At 38.9% G+C, this 20,812-nt stretch overlaps 1 protein-coding gene across 1 annotated transcript in view; it reads left to right on the plus strand.

Annotated features, from left to right (window-relative positions):
* ZBTB8A (zinc finger and BTB domain containing 8A) overlaps positions 1 to 18,338 on the plus strand; it is a 55,257-nt gene extending 36,919 nt beyond the window's left edge. The window contains exons 3-5 of the mRNA XM_010836917.1: positions 9,224 to 10,047; positions 12,860 to 13,029; positions 17,658 to 18,338. Of these exons, the coding sequence (XP_010835219.1) occupies positions 9,225 to 10,047; positions 12,860 to 13,029; positions 17,658 to 17,990 (1,326 nt within the window). The 5' untranslated portion in view covers position 9,224 and the 3' untranslated portion in view covers positions 17,991 to 18,338. The remainder of the gene's footprint in view (positions 1 to 9,223; positions 10,048 to 12,859; positions 13,030 to 17,657) is intronic.
* The last annotated feature ends 2,474 nt before the right edge of the window (positions 18,339 to 20,812 follow it).

The raw sequence follows: 20,812 nt of genomic DNA on the forward strand, positions 1-20,812 counted from the left end.
GTATTTCCCTGGTGGTCCAGTGATTGACTCCATGCTTCCATGGCAGGGGGCATAGGTTCAGTCTCTAGTTGGGGAAGTTCCACATGCTATGAAGTGTGGCCAAGAAAAAAAAAAGAAAGAATATTTTTAAAGAAAAAGACTCAGTATTGTAAAGATGTATGGTCTCACATAAATTAATCTCTAAATTCAATTCCAGAAATAATCCCTATAGGATATTTTAAAAGTGAAATATGATAAGCTTATCATAATTTTTATATAGAAGAACAAGAGACAATCATGTTTTTTAATGTTATTTGAAGGAGACTTAATGAGGGAGAGTTTTAGTTCTAGTTTTCTAAATTTAGTTTAAATTTGGAGTTTAAATTTAAACTCAATTTAGAGTTTTAGTAATTAAAGCTGTGCAGTATTGGGGGAGAGAAATAGATGAATTGAACCAAAAAAGGAGCTTAGAAATAGACCCATGAATTTATAGAAACTAGATGTATAACAGAAGTAGCATTACAAATTAGCAGGGAAAGGATTTTCTGTTCAATAAATAGTGCCAGAAAGATTGGTATCTTTATGAAATATATTAGAATACCATATGCAAAATCAATAGTCGGTTAAAACCCTAAAAATGAGAAACAGAACTTTGTTAATTAAAAAAAGAAACTCTATGTCCTTGAGATAGGGATTTCTTAAACAAGATAGAGAAAGCACGTTAACAGACTGATACGTTTGACCATATTAACACTAAAAGCTGCTGTTTAATGAAAACTCTACCATTAAGGGAGTTAAAAAGACAGACCACAGATGGGAGAAGATATCTGCAAGACTTATAACTGATAAAGGATTAGTTTGTTGGATATATAAAGGATACCTATAAATCAATAAAAAAAGATAACCCAGTTTAAAAAATAAGAAAGGATATTGTGTAGACAGCATTATTGGCCCCAGTTCATCACCCCCTACCAACATTCACACCCTTTGCTGTATGACTTTGCAGTTCTTCCCACTAACAGACCAGAAGATATTTCTTCTCCTCTGTACTTTAGATTTGGCCATGTGATTTGCTTTAGTCTGTTAGGACGTAGTACATGTAACACAGTGGCAGCTACAAGCCTCAGCCTTAAGAGACCTCATGTAGTTCCCTTGGGTTTATGTCCTTTAGCCACTGTCGTGAGAAGAAATTGTCCAGGCTGGCCTCCTAGTCCCGGGAGGAGGATGTAAGACCATGTAGTAACAGCCACTTCAGACAAGCTGCCCCATCCAACCCACAAGTGCATGAGCTAAATGAATACTCAATTACTGTATAGCACTGTTTTGGTGGTTAGCTGTTACGCAGTTGTACTTAGCAACATTGTAATGAACAAGGAAATTCACTTAATCAAGGTCAACAAACATTAAAAGGTGTTCAGCCCATTCAAATAAAAACAATAGCATACCATGGTATGCCCATAAGATTGGCAGAACTTAAAAAGTCTGATGATATTAAGTGTTGGCAAAAACTGAGAAGTAGAAATTGATATATACCATTAGTGAAAGTGCGCACCTAAAGACTAGGTGACGTGATTCTAGTCGTTGAGTTGCAAGTTCCCTGGAAGTGGCATCTGGAAAACCCTTCCCCCCGCCCCCAATAAAAAAGATAAAAATTGCCTGGTAACTGCCTTTTGTCTTTTCATCTTCTTCCTGCCAGGAATGTGGATGTGAAGCTGCAAATGGGGCACTCATCTTGCAGCATGAGGTGTTTTAATTTCATTACTTACATTTTTCACATGTTCATTTGATTCCTCTTCAAACCTGCCTTTTCTTTTCTCCCCCCATTCTTGTGGATAATAATAATAAAGTAAAAGGAAAATAGCTAGAGTAGTACTTCACCAAGAACTACATTTGTGAAGTACTTACTACATGCCAAACACTGTTTCAAGTGCTGTAGATATTGGGTTGGCCAAAAGGTTCGTTCGGATTTTTGCAGCCAGTGTTGCGGGAAAACCTGAAAGAATTTTTGGCTAACCCAGTCCATCAACTCATTCAATCCTCACAGTAATCCTATGAAATAAATGCTATTTTTGCTTCTGTTTTACAGATAAGGAAACAGCGATACAAAGGTTAAATATTAATACATTGCCCAGGTTCACATAGCTATTAAGTGAAAGAGCTAGAATTTCAGTCAAGCTACCTGGTTCTAGTGTCTGTGTTCACGACTATATGCTAGTGTACGTCACGTTTTATCTTTGATCATTTTAAACATGCTTATTTAATAGCCTATTAGATTTTTATTCTGTTTTACTCAAATTTGGGGGGGTTCTAATTCCCTGCTTGTCATGCCTGCTAATTCTTCTTTATAACGAACAATTTCCTTACATCTTTTAATATTTTGACTCTTTCATTCAACAGCATTGATTAAGCACCTGTTGTGTGCTCAAGTGCTGCACAGGGACCTGGGAATATGAGTAAACAAAACAGGCAAACCCTCTACTCTCGAGGACCTTAAGTTCTAGGAGAAAACAGAGAGTAATCAAATAAGAGGATAAAGATAGGGGGAGGTGCATAGAATGATAAAGCCTCTCTGATAAGGTGACATTTGAGCAGAGATCAGAAAATGTGAGAATGGGAGCTATGTGTGTATCTGGGGGAAGAATTTCCAAGCAGAGGGAATAGTACCACAAGGCTTCATGGCAGGAACTTGCCTTAAATGTTTGGGAATGAGCTTTGGAGCTGGAATGCCGTGTGTGAGGGCTAGAACAGAGGAGATGCGGGCAGAGGGGTACTTCGAGGGACAGGGCGCAGGTGGGATAGGGCCTCGCAGGTCAAGAGAGGCACTTTGGGGTTGAATGGGGAACTTTGGAGGGTTTCATGCAGAGAAGTGACTTGATTTCATGTTGTGTAGAAAGGTTGCTCTGGCTGCTGTATTCAGATTAGACACTCCACACGTTCATTCTAGGAGAGAAAAGTGTTGTGTAAGATATGAAGTGCCATTTTAAAAATTGCATCTTAAATATAATTGTTATTTGGGTTGGTTTGTTTGTTTTGAACTTTTTCTTTTGTATTGGGGTATAGAGGATTAACAGTGTTGTGATGGTTTTAGGTGAACAGTGAAGGGATTCAGCCATACCTGTATCCGTGCTCGTGTGCAGGCTCAGTCGCTCAGTCGTGTCCAACTGTTTGCGACCTGATGGACTGTAGCCCGCCAGGCTCCATGGAATTTTCCAGGCAAGAATACTGGAGTGGGTTGCCATTTCCTACTCCAGGCGATCTTCCCAACCCAGCGATCTTCCCAACCCAGTCTCTTGTGTCTCCTGCATTGGCAGCCGGATTCTTTACCACTTCACAACCTGGGAACCCTCCATGCTGTGCCATGATAAGTCGCTTCAGACTGTGTGACCCTAGGACTGTAGCCTGAAAGGCTCCTCTGTCCATGGGATTTGGGATTCTCCAGGCACGAATACTGGAGCACTTTTCATGTCCTCCTCCAGGGGATCTTCCCAGCCCAGGGATTGAACCTGCATCTCCTAAGTCTCCTGTGTTGGCAGGCAGGTTCTTTACCTCCGGGTTCTTTACCTCCATACATGTATCCATTCTCCCCAAAACCCCCTCCCATCCAGGATGTCACATAACATTGAGTAGAGTTCCATGGGCTATACATTATTAGATCCTGTTGGTTATCCATTTTAAATATAGCAGTGTGTACATGTCCTTCCCAAACTCCCTAACTATCCTTTCCCCCCAGCAACCATAATTTCCTTCTATAAGTCTGTGAGTCTCTTTTCTGTTTTGTAAGTTCGTTTGTATCATTTCTTTCTAGATCCCACATATAAGGGATATCATACTGTATTTCTCTTTGTCTGACTGACTTCACTCAGTATGACACCCACTAGGTCCATCCGTGTTGCTGCAAATGGCATTATTTCTTGTTTTTAATAAAAAGAAGGCTGAGTAGTATTCCACTGTATATTTGTACCATATCTTCTTTATCCGTTCCTCTGTCCATGGACATTTAGGTTGCTTCTATGTCTTGGCTATTGTAAACAGTGCTGCAATGAACATAGATGTGCATGTATCCTTTTGGATCATGTTTATCTGCGGATATATGCCCAGGAGTTGGATTGCAGGGTCATTTGGTAGCTCTATTTTTAGTGTTTTTAGGAACTTCCATACTGTTCTCCATAGTGGCTGTACCAATTTACATTCCCACCAACAGTGTAGAAGGGTTCCCTTCTTTCCACAACCTCTCCAGCACTTAGTTTATGAATTTTTTTATGATAGCCATTCTGAGTGGCTTAAAGAGATGTCTTGTAGTTTCTATTTCTTTAGTAATTAATGATGTTGAGCATCTTTTCATGTGCCTATTGGCTATCTGTTTGTCTTCTTTAGCTCAGCTAGTAAAGAATTTGCCTGCAGTGCAAAAGTCCAGTTCAATTCCTGGGTCGGGAAGATCTGCTGGAGAAGGGATAGGTTACCCACTCCAGTATTCTTGGGCTTCCCTTGTGCTTAGCTGGTAAAGAATCCTCCTGCAATGCAGGAGACCTGGGTTCAATCCCTGGGTTGGGAAGATTCCCTGGAGAAGGGAACAGCTACCCACTCCATTATTCTGGCCTGGAGAATTCCATGGATTGTATATTCCATGGCATTGCAAAGAGTTGGACACAACTGAGTGACTTTCACTTTCAGGTCTTCTTTGGAGAAGAGATTATTTAGGTCTTTTACCCATTTTTTTAAGTGGGCTATTTGTTTTGATGCTATTAAGTGTCGTAAACTGTATGTAAATTTTGGAGACTAATCCCATATCAGTCAAATCACTTGCAAATATTAATATTTTCTCCCAATTCGTCTGTTGTCTTCTCATTTTGTTTATTGTTTCCTTTACTATGCAAAAGGTTTTGAGTTTAAGTAGGTCCCACTTGTTTATTTTTGTTTTTATTTCCATTATTCTGGAAGACAGATCAAAAAAGATATTGCTGTGATTTATGTCAAAGAGTGTTCTGCCTATGATTTCCTCTAGAAATTTTATATTAAAAGTGTCCAGTCTCACATTTAGGTCTTTAATCCATGGTAATTTTTTAACATGATAATTATGGCATAAGCATAATTTGAGCATTATGCAGCCTGGAGAAAATGTGCACTTTGTGAAGGATGATTCCATGACATCAAGGTTAACTATAAGGAGGACAAGAAGAAAGCAACTTCTTGAAGACAACACTCAACAAGAAAACCTTGAAGATGCTGGCACCCCAGGTCTTTTCAATGTCCAAATGAAGCTGCATGGTCAACAAATGCCTAAATTGGTATTTATGGCACCAGAATTTATATCAGGTTTTCCTTACCTAGCTTAGGAAAACTTCTTGTGCAAAGATGTCCCATGGTTTTTTAAGGATATCTTCATTTTTAAGATTTGGGGATTCTGATTCTTTAAGTAGTTCCTGTTACTAACAAATGACCAATATTTGTTAAATATTTCTTTGTATGTACCAAAAAGTATTTAAAATTCTGCCAATTTCACTTCAAATCAGTTACTTCTACCTATTACTCAGTCCTAACTTGACTACTTATTTATTCATTATTTCAACCAACACATCTTGACCACCTACCATATGCAGTTTGGAGGCTGTTGATAATAGGTGACGGACTGAAGCGGTATCTGCAGTAGTGGACAGAAGTGGTAGGATTTTGGATTTATTTTGAAGGTAAAGCTGACAACACAGAATCAAAGATGACTCTTAATGCTTTGTGTCTAAATAAGTGGGATGAAGTTACCATCTCCTGGGATGGATAAAACCATAGAAAAGGCAGGTTTAAGATGAGGATGAATGAAGAGTATGGTTTGGGATATGTTGAGCTCAGGATGCCTATTAAATATCTAAGTGGTGATGCACATAAATATAAGTCTGGAGCTCAGGGAAGAGGTCGGGGCTAGATGTGTAAATCTGTGAGTTATAAGCTCAAAGATGGTATTTAAAACCATGAGCCTGGATGAGATCACGTAGGGAATGATATAAGTAGAGGAAAGGTCTGAGCCTGAGGCCAAGGACATTCCAGCTATAGAGAAGAAAAAATTTTCCTTGACCTTCTTCCTCGCCTGTCTGAAAATTAAAGTGACACATTAAAAAAAAATTAAAAAAAATAAAATAAAGTGACACATTAGCAGGAGAAATGTATACGAATTTACTCAAAGTTAGTTTTACATGACACAGTAGGCTTCAGAAGGAAATGAAGACCCAAAGAGACAGATCTGTGTGTTTTTTGCTAGGCTTGATGAAGAGTGGACAGTCATGGGAAAGAATGTGGTAGATAAGGAGTAAGAGGTAAACTCAGTGAACTGGGGACGCTCAGTACAGCCTGTTTGTTCAGATTCTTCTCAGCATCCCTTCATTGCCTGAGATAAGGAGGCTCCTTTCCTCTGTGTCTAGGGAGGACACCTCTCACCTGGGTTTTGTGATCTGATGCAGCAGAGAAGGGAGGGGGTGTCAGAGTGACCTTCCTGCTTCTGCCTATTTACTCAGACTCCTTTGGTTAATAATATTCACTATCAAGTTGCCATATTTGGGGATAGCATGTCCTGAATCTCATAGCACTTAGAGATTAGACAGGAAGAATCAGGAGAGGAGACTGAGGAGTGGGCAATTGAAGAACCATGAAGGAGTGGTATCCTGGCAGCCAAGTAAGTGAAACAAGGGTTTCAGGTTGAAAAGAATGATCCACTGTGTCAGTGAAACGAGGACAAAGAAGTGACCATTGGATTTGACAACATGGAAGTTACTAATAAGGATCTTTCCAAAAAATGGGTTTTGATGGACGGGCATGAAAACCTGATGAGGATAGGAGAAGTGAAGCTAGCAAATGAAAAAAGCCAAGACAAAAACTCTTTCAATGAATTTTGTGTAAGGCAAGCAGAGAAATGGAGTAGAAATCTACTTAGAGTAGAAATCTATTTCTGGCTAGAAACAGATGTGAAATCAATGGGAGTTTATTATGTTTTTGTTATTTTTTTTATTTGGCTACACTGGGTCTTCACTGCTTTACGTAAACTTTCTGTAGTAGCAAGTAGTGGAGTCCACTCTGAGCCATGCACAGGCTTCTCACTGTGGTGGCCTCTCATTGCGGAGCTCTAGAGCGCGGTGGCTCAGGAGTTGTGGTGCACGGGCTCAGTTGCTCCGAGGCATGTGGAATCTTCCTGGACCTGGGATCAAACCTGTGTCCCCTGCATTGGCAGGCGGATTCTTAACCACTGAACCATCAAGGGGAGTTTTTAAGGTAGGAGATATTAGGCATCATGGTGGTACAATATTGGAAATGAGCCAGCCACTATGTAGTGAAGAGAATGACTTTGAGATCAGTTTAAGCAGAGCTTATTTTCCACCTGGTTCAGTATCCTTGCCTGGAGAATTCCATGGACAGAGGAACCTGGCAGGCTACAGTCCATGGGGTCCCAAAGTCAGACATGACTGAGTGACTAACACTTTCACTTTTTTCGGGTTCTGAGAGCTTCCCTCCTAAGCAGTTTGGCATTTACTTCTGCAAGGTGTCCCCACGGTGTCCCCACGGACACCACCAGCCCAAGACTCATTCCCATATAAATTTTTCAGCTTAAGTTTTCCACACCAAACAAGGAAAATAAATCTGGACTCCAGAACTTCACAAAGCACAACCTTGGATTTGATATCTCACCTAGGGACTTTTTTTCCCTCAACCAAGGCCCTGCAAAGACAAACTTTCTTTGCCTTTTCTCTGGACTTAGGGGCAAAGTTTACTATTCCATTTTCAATAAGGTTGAACCCTTAGGGGGTTCCAATTTCTGTTACTGATGAAAACCAGAGCCCATGTTGCTGCCCCAGCAACTCAGCTGTACCTTTAAAGTTTTGACTGAATTTTAGCCAGCATCTCTAGAGATTTGTGACCAGAAGTTTCAGTACTTTCTAGAGCACCATTTTGCTGGAGTCAGAAATCATCTCCCTTCATTCTTCACCTGGTTAATTCCTAATTGCCTTTGAGGTCTCAACTTAAATGTGACTTCTCAGAGAGGTATTCCCTAACACACTCCATCCCAATCTAAACTAGTTTATACTTTTATACCAAGAGCACCCTCCTTCTGTCTTGCTGCTGCTGCTGCTGCTAAGTCACTTCAGTTGTGTCCGACTCTGTGCGACCCCAGAGATGGCAGCTCACCAGGCTCCCCCGTCCCTGGGATTCTCCAGGCAAGAACACTGGAGTGGGTTGCCATTTCCTTCTCCAACACATGAAAGTGAAAAGTGAAAGTGAAGTCGCTCAGTGGTGTCTGACTCGTAGCGACCCCATGGACTGCAGCCCACTAGGCTCCTCCGTCCGTGGGATTTTCCAGGCAAGAGTACTGGAGTGGGGTGCCATTGCCTTCTCTGCCTTCTGTCTTAGCACTTGTCATTTATAACTCCACATGAATGTTTGTTTAATGCTGATACTCCCTTTAGGTTAAAAACTACATAGAAGCAAGAAAGAAGCCTATTTAATTTACCATATAGCAGAAGGCCTGATGCTCAAGCCAGGTTCTGTGACTGAACAAATAATTGTCTAAAAATCAAACAACTAAGAGTGGAATGAACTACCCTTCCCTGGTGGCTCAGCTGGTAAAGAATCTGCCTGCAATGAGGGAGACCTGGGTTCGATCCCTGGGTTGGGAAGATTCCCCTAGAGAAGAGAATGGCTATCCACTCCAGTATTCTGGCCTGAAGAATTCCATGGACTGTATAGTCCATGGGATCGCAAAGAGTCAGAGGACTTTCCGGGTGGCTCAGTGGTAAAGAATCTGCTTGCTAATGCAAGAGACGCAGGAGATGCCAGTTCCATCCCTGGGTCAGGAAGATCCCCTGGAGAAGGAAATGGCAACCCGCTCCAGTATTCTTGCCTGGAAAATCCCATGGACATAGGAACCTGGCGGGCTTCAGTCCATGGAGTCTCAAAGAGTCAGACACGATTGAGCACTCATGCACAAGAGTAGAGTAGGGACTTCGCTGCCTGTCCAGTGGTTAAGACTCTACACTTCCACTGCCAGGGGCATGGCTTCGGTCCCTGCTCAGGGAACTAAGTTTCTACATAAAGGAGTATTACATGGTATCCTAAAACCTATTATCTTCTGTGTCTGGGAGATGATATTCTCTAAGGAGAAAGTGTTTTTAATGGAAAGAGGACAGAGGTTTCTGTCATTTTACTTGGCTCATCTTAGAGAAGCAGTGTTACTCCAGTGTTGGTAACCACTGTGTCTTTTCCTCTCTAGAATGGAGATCTCCTCTCATCAGTCTCACCTCCTGCAGCAACTGAATGAGCAGCGCAGGCAGGATGTATTTTGTGACTGCAGTATTCTGGTTGAAGGGAAGGTCTTCAAAGCCCATCGAAATGTCTTATTTGCTAGTAGCGGCTACTTTAAAATGCTTCTTTCTCAGAACTCCAAGGAGACAAGTCAGCCAACCACAGCGACATTTCAGGCCTTCTCTCCTGACACTTTTACAGTTATCCTGGACTTTGTCTATTCCGGCAAGCTCTCTCTCACGGGTCAGAATGTCATAGAAGTGATGTCAGCTGCTAGCTTCCTTCAGATGACTGATGTCATCAGTGTATGTAAGACCTTTATTAAATCTTCGTTAGACATTAGTGAGAAAGAAAAGGATCGCTATTTCAGCCTCTCTGATAAAGATGCCAATTCTAATGGAATAGAACGCTCCTCTTTTTATAGCAGTGGCTGGCAAGATGAAAGCAGTTCTCCTCGTTCTCACCTAAGCCCAGATCAAGGAACAGGTATAATAAGTGGGAAATCTTGGAGTAAGTATAATTACCATCCAGCCTCCCAAAGGAATACTCAACAGCCTCTGACCAAGCATGAACAAAGGAAAGATTCCATTAAAAAGGCCAAACATTTGAGGTTGTCACAGCCTTCTGAAATGACTCATTATAAGTCAAGCAAGCGAGAAGCACGGACATCTGATTCTTCCAGCCACGCTTCCCAGTCTGAAGAACAGGCACAGATGAATGCGGAAATGGACTCTACTCCTGTTAGCTATCAGTATGGTCAAGGATCTGATGTCACGTCAAGAAGTTTTCCAGGTACCCAAATAGAGAATTAGTCCTCTCAATCAGGTTCCAAGACTCCAATGTAAATCAATCCTGTCTCAACATGCCCTTGGTTTTAGGGCAGTTGAACCAAGTATGTTTGTTTTTTTTTTTTTTCTTTTTAAAAGGTCATACTTCTCTAATGAAGAGAAGTACTTCTTCTATACATAAAAGGTAAATTTTTTAAATTAAAATATGGGGTAAATTTAGTAAGTCAAAACAATAGAGTTCTGAGGGTCAGAAACCCATGATTTTCCAGACCTGCTTCTCTGTAGATGATTAGATTACTGTTAGATGTTTAAAGCTCTTTTGTAAATGGCTCAATCCTTAAGAAACGTATTTTTAATTTATTTTTTAAATGGCTCAGTCCTTAAGAAACATGTTTTCAATTTATTTTTAAAAGTTTTATATTGGAGCACAGGTGATTAACATAACAATGCTGTGTTAGTCTCAGATGTACAGCAAAATGATTCAGTTATACATCACACTTTCACTTTAGTTTATTTTTTTTCTGAGTATTCACTCAGGAGGAGAATTTTTATATAGAAAAATTAAATAGAGCAATCATGCATATTGGCAAAGGTTCACAGCCCTAATACCTAAAAGAAATTAAATCTGATTTTATTAAGATATAAATGCATAATTTTAAAAAATATAACATTGGTACTGTAACTCTGTGTGCAACACCATGAGATATCTCATTTCTATGACAGTAAAATGCAGAGAGATTATGTAGGCTGACAGTGTCAAAGTAGAGAACGAGGATTAGAAATGCATATCATCTAGTCCCCCCAATTAATCGTTAGCAGATTTGCTTAGTAGTTTGAAAATGAAAGTGAAAGTTCCTCAGTCGTGTCCCAGTCTTTGCGATCCTACGGACTATACAGTCCATGGAATTCTCCAGGCCAGAATACTGGAGTGGGTAGCCTTTTCCTTCTCCAGGGGGTCTTCCCAAGACCCTGGAATTGAACCGGGGTCTACTGCATTGCAGGCAGATTCTTTACCAAATGAGCTATTAGGGAAGCCATGCTTACTAGTTTATATGTGAATTTAAAGGAAATTGTGATAAAATTAAACTGCAGAGCATAAGATTTAGACTGTATATTTAAATTTTTTAATTTTAGGAAAGTTCCAAATATATATATATGTACAGAGAATAGTGTAATTAACCCCATGCACCCATTATTACCCAGTCCCATTCATGACCAGTCTTGTACCTCTGCTCCTGACTCTTCCCCCTTTTTATTTTAATAATCTTTTATTGTACATAGGATATTCAGAATACAAACAATTTTTATGTACGTTATTTTAAAACAGCATCCACTGTATGTCTGCTCTGCTCTGTTCAGTCATGTCCAACTCTTTGTGACCCTTTGGACCCACCAAGCTCCTCTGTCCATGGGATTTTTCAGGCAAGAATACTGGAGTTGGTTGCCATTTCCTTCTCCAAGTCTTCCCCTTTTTAAGTAAATCTCAAACATCATATATCTTCATCTGTAAATATTTCAGAATGTGTCCCTAAAATATAAACTTAAAAAAACTACAATACCATTATTATCATATATAAATAAAATTAACAAGTCCTTAATATCACTAAAAGCCAGTCAATATTCACATTTCCCTGGTTGTGATATAAATTATTTCCAAGAAATAATCTTGTTGTAGATAACATATTTAAAGATAATATCCACCCCTATTGACTTTTACTAATCACATTTTCCTGTAGGATGCTAACATGAAAATACTTAAGATTGTATCATATTGCAAAACTTACTGAAAATCCTGAGGAGCTCTACCACTGACCAAGGCAGACAGAAATAACAGAGCAAATATGGGAAATCTTTGTTGTATTTTAAAACAGCAAAAAAGTTATCCTTTCTTGGGCTTTGCCCTTTTATAATTCTAGGTTATTTAAATCTGACTTCAATACGTTGGGGGACCTCCCTGGTGGTCCAGGTGTTCAGACCCTGCAGTTCCAGTGCAAAGAGCACGAGTCCAATCCCTGGCGGTGGAGCTAAGATCCCACGTGCCACACAGCATAGCCAAAAAATACAAAGTAGCAGTAAGAATAAGAAAATAATTTTTTAAAATAAATAATGACAGCTGAATTTAACTATTACTAAATTGATGATATTTGCCTCCAACTACAAGTCACATTTTGAATCCATATGAGTTTTAAAACTAAAGGTTAAAATATCCTTGAAACTTTTTCACCTTTGAAAGAAAAGCAGTACAACGGTATGAAAAGTAAGAGCAGGGGGGATAAATATGTGTAAATAAGTTACTTAAAAACATAAACAGTGAACACTTTAACTTTTGGAGTGTGTCTACAATTTTAAGATCGTAAAGAATCCACCTGCCAATGCAGGAGACATGGGTTCGACTGCTGGGGAGGGAAAAATCCCCTGGAGAAGGAAATGGCAACCCCACTCCAGTATTCTTGCCTGGAAAATCTTACGGACAGAGAAGCCTGGTGGGCTACAGTCCATGGGGTTGTAAAGAGTCGGACACAATTGAACGATTAAACACGCAGCTACCACTTTATTTTTCAGATCTAGCGACTCTAAGACATTAAATAAAAAGATAAGTGGGACAGTGTAAATTACCCAGACTTTGTAAATAAATCAGATCCTGAAGTTATAGCTCTGTACTTAGGATAACATCAACAATCCAGTCTTTGTAAAATGTCTTCCTTCTCCTTTTTGCCTACCTTTCTGAGATTGGACTCGCCAGCCCCTTTTGGATTCTTGATGTTATTAGAATTGCGATGACGAACTTTCTGGTGACTTAAACTGTCTCCTGACAGATGACCTGCCCAGGATGAGGTTCAAGTGCCCGTACTGCACACACGTGGTGAAGCGGAAGGCAGACCTCAAGCGCCACCTTCGTTGTCACACTGGAGAAAGACCCTACCCCTGTCAAGCTTGCGGGAAAAGATTTAGTCGGCTCGACCATCTAAGTAGCCATTTTCGAACAGTATGTATATGGTTTTTCATTGTTTCACTTTTAGGAAATACATGCATTTATCTGCCTTAGGATAATTTAGTTTAGTAGGAAAATCTTCTCATATAACTCTACAGTATCTTTTTAAATTTCTAATTTAATGTTTTTACTTTGCACATGATGCATTGTCTTATTTGTCGATTTTATTTTCTGGCTGCTCGAGATCTTTGTTGCTGCGTGAAGGCTCTCTCCAGTTGCGGCGATCAGGGGCTCCTCTCTAGCTGTGGTGTGCTGGCTGCTTACTGTTGTGGCTTCTCTTGTGGAACACGGGCTCTAGAGGACAGGCTTCAGTAGTTGTGGCTCACAGGCTTAGCTGCCCCCCAACGTGTGGGATCTTCTCGGACCAGGGATTGAAGCCCGTCACCTTTATTGCCAGGGGTGTTCTTAACCACTGGACCACCAGGGAAGTCCCTATATATTTTTAAAAACAGATTTTTTAAGTCTCCTTTGAAACCTTGAAGTAAGGGATGTTCTTTTTTTTTAAGCTGTTATTTATTTTCGGCTGCGCTGAATCTTCGTCGCTGCGAGCAGCCTTTGTCTGGGTGTGAGAGGGGCTACTTCTGTTACGGTGTGTGCGCCTCTCCTTGCGTGGCTTCTCTTGTTGCGGAGCAGGGGCTCTAGAGCACAGATTGGGTAGTTGTGCACAGGCCCAGTCACCCCGTGGCATGTGGAATCTTCCTGGACTAGGGACTGAGCCTGTGCCCTCTGCATTGGTAGGCAGACTCTGGACACTGGACCGCCAGCAAAGTCCAAGTGACATTCTTTTGAATATCCATCTCAATTCACTTAAAATCGAACGTGTTTTTATATCCCAGTCATTTCAGAGCCGAAGACAATGTAAGCTACACAAATGTCTAGGTCAGAATCACCACTACAGATACTCGGCACCCACTAGTGATTTTTGAATCCTTGTCTGGTAGCTGTCAGTCTGGTTCCGCTGTCCGACGTCTCACACTACACCCTCTCCGTCACGCCTCTCCAGTTTCTCTAGTCTCCTCAAGGAAGGGGATAAGAAGGGTTAGAAAGTGACTCTCAGTCAGGGAGTGGGCTGTCAACAGTCAGAAAGATCTCAGGGAATTTTCTGTTCAGTGTTCTGGTGGTTTAATAAGGTAGTGACATAGGATTTATTTCGCTGCTCATCTTGCAGCAAGAATTTTTTTCAAAATCTGTGAAGTATTACTCATACTTTTATTTCATTTATACAAACTCCTTTTAATTTTGAAGGGCATTGGGTCACTTGGTGCGTTACTTTATAGTTATTTATTCAACAAATATATATTGAGCATACTCTGAGCCAGACCCTTTTCTACACGCTAGGTATACAGCAGTGAGCAAAACAAACTCTCTGCCTTCCTTAATTTCTAAAGCTAAATTTTTAAAAATTAAAAGAACCTTTTATTACAGAAGCAATAAATATGCATTATAAAAAGTAAGAAAATAAATAGAAGTAAGAATAAGAAAATTAAAATATCCTATTTACCACCTAGATCGTACCATTCTTAGCACTTTATCATGAGGCTTCCCTGGTGGTTCAATGCCTGAGACACGGGTTTGATCCCTGGCCTGGGAAGATTACTGAGCCAGTTGTTTTACAAAATATCCTGCATCTGGGTTTCTCTGCTTGCTTCTACATGGTGTCATTTAGCTTGTCTTTCTATCCCCCCTGCATTTTCCAAAAACTAGAAGTTTAGTCTAAAGGCTTGATGGATTCAAGTTGAATACTTTCATCAAGGAAAAAATTGTGTATTTCTTACTGTATCACCTGAGGAGGGGCTTCCCTGGTAGCGCACCTGGCAAAGAATCCACTTGCAATGCAGGAGATCCTGTTTTGATCCCTGGATTGGGAAGATCCCCTGGAGGAAGGCATTGCAACCCACTCCAGTATTCTTGCCTGGAGAAGCCCCATGGACAAGAGAAGCCTGGTGGGCTACAGTCCATGGGGTTGCTATGAGTCAGAAATGACTGAGCAGCTAAGCACGGCACAGCACATTAGGAGACACATAATATCTGGTGGACCCATCATTACATTACGATTGATCTCTGGATTAGGGTGATGATACCATTGTATTATAATTAGAAAAGAATCTCTGTGGAACTGCTTTGGTATTATATGACTATTTCCCCATCAATATTCATTTAATAATATTAATACCAATTGGTAATCTCTGTCTAGATGATTAATTTTACTTGGAGTTGTGAAATGATTTACTGATTTTATCCTTCCTTCTGTATTACTAGCTGGAATTCTATAAAGTAAAGCTTTCCTTCATCACCTGGGGCTATTTGGTTACTTTGACATAGGGTTTCTATAGGAAAAAGCATATAAATGTTTATTTCCCTTTAATTAGCAATTTTCAGAGTAAGGAGTTGATTTAATAGTAACCTCAAATGATGTATGAGTTTCTTCTGGCTTTATTTTTTTTTTAATAACATACAGTCTCATGAATTTTCATTGATTCATTGTGTTTGGATCCATAACTGTTATTCTTTTTGATACTCAGATTTTCAAATTTGTGCAGTGGGAACCCTTGAAGCTGGCTCACAACCCATTAAATTTTCAAAGTGTCTTAGTTTTCTGGCTCTAAAAGAGCCCTAGGCCCATCTTATACTTCCCCAGACACAAAACTGGAATCAGCCTTTTCTCAAAGGAGCTATGGTACATTTCAGTGGGGGATGAAATTAGAAACCAACATTTGAACACCCAGGGCGCTCACTGTTATTAGGGCATTCTTTTTATATTCTTTCTGTGCTGGTGGTGGTTCAGTCACTAAGTCATGTCCGACTCTTACAACTCCATGAACTATAGCCCGCCAGGCTCCTGTCTGTGGGATTCTCTAGGCAAGAACACTAGAGTGGATTGCCATTTCCTTCTCCAGGGGATCTTCCCTACCCAGGAATCAAACCAGGTCTCCTGCATTGCAGGCAGATTCTTTACCAACTGAGCTATGAGGAAAGCCCCTTTCTGAGCTAGAAATGCATATTTTTAAAATAATGAGTTCATGATAATATTTTCAAGTTTAACATTACAGTGTTTCACTTAATTTCTTTGTCTTCTTAATTGTGTTGGATTTGAAGGGGGATGAACATGAATCTGTGTCAGAACTTTGTAACAAGAATAATGCCTCATATGATAACCATAATACTGCTACTGTCTCAGGAAAAATAAAGATACACTTAAATTATGTACTTTCAGCATTTACTGAGTAATATGTCAGTGGTTAAGCAGAAGATAATAAGTGTACTGAGTGTTAGTCCCATACATATTCTTAGCTATGTTACCAGACTGCATTAGTTTTCTTGGGTTTTTTGATTACTTGTATTTGGTGGTCTACTTCATAGCATTCCAACTTTATCTGAATGAATATGCCATAAACATTAATTTAGCATTATATAGTTAATATTATGTAATAATTTTTAGGTTAGAATCTATAATCTAATGACATTGAAACATGTAAAATATCATGTATGAAATGAGTTGCCAGTCCAGGTTCGATGCACGATACTGGATGCTTGGGGCTAGTGCACTGGGACCACCCAGAGGGATGGTATGGGGAGGGAGGAGGGAGGAGGGTTCAGGATGGGGAACACATGTATACCTGTGGCGGATTCATTTTGATATTTGGCAAAACTAATACAATTATGTAAAGTTTAAAAATAAAATAAAAAAAAGAATCTATAATCTACTACTCTGATAGTTATTGAACAAAGTTATTTATTACTAACTATAATATATAATTATTCATCAATTATAACCTCTTCCCAAAGCATTTCACACATATTAACTCATTTGGTCCACACAACCTGAAGTGTACCCCTATTGGTAATAAGGGAGCAGTTACGAATAATAATAGACCAATATGTAGCAGAACCAGCATCTTGGTTGTTTATAACTAGTATCCATTCTGGTCATCAGGCTTCTATTCTGTTTGCGTGGTACCCATACCTTACCAGTTGTTAAATACTTTGACAGTCACGCTGGAGGCAGGTTTCTGTTTTAAATGACTTGCTTCACTATACATGGTTAATAAATGACAAGATTAGAAAACGACAGAAGCAGAACTAGTTACCTAAGCCTTCCAGTTCCTAGACCAGTCTTCTTTCTACTACATCTTTCATTAATAAAAGTGGCAATAATCCTTACATCAAAAAATATTCTTTTATAAATTTACAATTGGGACATTATTTTTTCTTCCTTAAGCAAAATAACAAAATAGTTTTTTCTCCTGAATTAAGATATGTAAAGTCCTTAGAATAGTATATGGTAGATATTAAGTGTTTGCAATTATTATTCTGGGAATATGTCCCATGTTACCTCAGATATAAAAATACTATTGGATTAAGGGATATGTGAAATTATTAGTATGTAATATTAACCATGAAAACATAATAGATATAATTTACAGAAAGCTAGTGTTTGATATTTCTGTGACATTACTTTATTACCAAAACCTGTGACCTTTTTCTAATAAACTAGATGTTAATTTAATATTAATGCTTGGCTTTGAACATGTTAAATTTATGAACTGGTTCTTAGAATATCAAACTATTCTGCTTTTGAAAAATGTTTTGTTTTTTTAATCGCTATTTAATTCTCTACACAGATTCACCAGGCATGCAAGCTTATCTGCAGAAAATGCAAGCGCCATGTGACTGACCTAACAGGTCAAGTGGTACAGGAAGGAACCAGGCGCTACAGACTCTGTAATGAGTGCCTCGCCGAAGTTGGCATAGACAGCCTCCCCATTGATCTGGAAGCTGAACAGCATCTTATGTCCCCATCAGATGGAGATAAGGATTCCAGATGGCACATGGGGGAAGATGAGAACAGATCGTACGTGGAGATAGTCGAGGATGGGTCTGCCGATCTGGTCATACAACAGGTGGATGATAGTGAAGAAGAAGAAGAAAAGGAAATAAAGCCCAACATCAGGTAGCTGGAGTGTGAACCAACAGAGCCTGTAGCTTACACTGACGTTCTTGTGTGACTCTCTTTCCACGCCCAGAGTCTAATCAACAAATTATCAGATCAGCTTAAAAGTAATGACCTGACACCACTTGCATGCTTTCTGAACAGGCCATTGTATCCATTCTGAACTTTACCGCCCTAAAATCTGTTGCTGCACTAGAAAGAAAGACCTAGCTTGAGTTGACACGCTGGATGAACAATTAATCCTCTTACTTTTATTGTGTTACAGAAATACCTTTTTTAAAAAAATATTGAAAAATCTACTTAGGGAACTTTTTTCAAAGAAAATATTTTCAATAAATTCACCACAACCAAACTTTATATAAAATAATTTCAAAGTGTTTCAAAAACATGTAAACTACCACTATTGAATTTTCACAGGGAACTAGGTCAGAGCACATTTAAGGGTCTGGAAACCTACCTGACTTAACTAACTAGACTTTCCATTAACTTTGGATCTAAAATGACCCATCATAATTCCAATATCCTAAGTGTTTTAGGATTATGGCAGAAGGCAAGTCTAAATGTTTGAAGTTGTTCATATTTGAAATTTTTGTCGTTAAATTAGAAGTTACTCTTATGTAGTCAGTATTTAAAAAAAAAAAAAAAAGACAAAGAAGCTGACCAGAAATTATATATAGACATCATTTTCTTAAAGCAGGAACCTAATATTGTCAATGTAGTTTTTGAAGATCGGTCAATATAGCTATCTTCTTCTCTAAAGAAAAAAAAGAAAACAAAAACTGGAGGTTCTTACCAGTTCTTAAGAGTAATTTCCTACATTTATATACTGCTTTATTATTTATAAAGTGCTCTTTCTTGCATTTCCCCACCTAATCAGCAAGGTAGATAGCACTGTCTCCAATGTACAAATAAGGAAATTAAGGTCAGAAAGTGTAAGTGGTGGGACCAGAGATTGGACAGGTTTTGATTTTAAATAGTCCTCTTTCATCTGTCTCTCCTTGAATTGTCAAACCTCACCAATCTGCAATAATTATAAAAGAAGCCTATGAGAATGAGAACGTATGAAAGAAGAGGAATTTAATCATCTTCGACAATGTATAATACCTTGCACTTAGAGCTATTCAAGAAGTGTCAAGCAATGTCCCTACAGTATCTATTGACATGTTTTTATGTTATTTATATGTAAAATTTATATATAAAACTATTTGAACAAGTTATTCTCCTAAGTTCTTTAAGCATCTTTGCTTGTTTATGTAATTTTTCAAAACAAACTTTTCTACCAGGATACAAAATGAAGTTTTAACACCTCCCCATATGAATTATAAAACATTCCAAAATTACAGTCAAAGTGAAGAAGCATTATTTTAGTTGTGAAGATTAAATACTAGAAGTAAAGAACTGTCCTTCATAAAAGTCTTGGCAAGTTATCCCAATTAAGCTTCTTTTAATTTAATTTTGATAGAGAGAGGCTCCATGTATCACTCTGTATTTTTAACTGCCATGACATACCTCAAGATAGTTTTTATGTTATTATTTTCTCTTATTCTTTAATTAACGATTGTCCTTAATACCAATTTGTGGGCTAAAGTGGTTAATTTCTTTCATTTTTTTTTTTATTAATAGGTGATAACCACTTTGTTTTATGGTACTTAATTCTGATATTTTTTTTCAAGATTCTCCTGATGGTAAATTTCCAGTTGCTTCAAGACTGGATAGTGTGCATTGCGTTTGTTGTCTCCCAGTATGACCATTGCTGAATCAGGAGTCTCAACAATTAAACTGTTACACGTGAGAGAGGGAACATAAGTATAATATGATTCTGAACCATTGGAGCCAATAAGAAAAATGACTGATTTGAGCTTTATTTGTAGAAATGAAGTCATGCTTGCATGTGTATACTTTAACGCACTTTAGTCTATGACCTAAATGTTCTTTAATGCTACTATATTCTGCATGCAAACATCAGCATGAATGTCAGCAAAGTCCACGGAACACGGTGCCACCAGCACTTGTAGAGCCTTATCAGAGATACGCTTTCTCATAATTGTTCATAACAAGCATTGAGCAGTCCCCACAAAACAGCTATCAGATTCACCAAATTAGATAGCACATCTGTTCTGTTATTTTAGTATATAAAAGAACATTTGTGACATGTTTGTAAGTTGTAAATAATAGCTACAGTATCATATCATATTTATCTAAGACTTTAGAGACCAATTCTTTTCTAGAGTGAAACTGTCGATTAATGGTTTCTAAGAAAACTGAATTCTTTGGCTCTTAAATGTGGGAAAATGTTACATAGGGGTGTAATCTGTTAATATAAACTTTATTTATGCCAAGATTTTTTTTAACATTAGAAAAATAATGGAAGTTGGTTAGACCAAAGTTTGCTCTTACAAGAATGCTGTTTGTCAGCTTCTGAATACCCTTGTAAGTCTATGGTCCTCAAGAGTATCTGGTTGACGGGATGAAGTTTTGCAAAAATAAAGCACCACTGCAGTCATGTCTAGGGTCTGGAGGAAGCAAAATAGACTAAGTCGGTGGTTTAAAAGGTTTTTTTTAAACTCACGAAACCCTTTCTTCAAATAAATTGTTTCATAGAGAAGTTCAGCATTTAAAGGAAACTAATAACAGAGCTGCTCTGGTTAAAGCTCCTTGCAAGCCTTTCCCCACACACTTCTGCAGAGCTCAGGAGTCCAACGGTGAAAACCCTGGGCTGGATCACTTTTTAAATTCCCTTTGAGCATTACACTCTCGCTTTATTACTCCTGCTCCTCCCGGCACTTCTAAGCTGGTAACCATAGCATCTCTTAGAGCAGCAAATCA

This window comes from Bison bison, unplaced genomic scaffold, assembly GCF_000754665.1.
Source record: "Bison bison bison isolate TAMUID 2011002044 unplaced genomic scaffold, Bison_UMD1.0 scf7180017864068, whole genome shotgun sequence".
Lineage (NCBI taxonomy): Eukaryota > Metazoa > Chordata > Mammalia > Artiodactyla > Bovidae > Bison > Bison bison.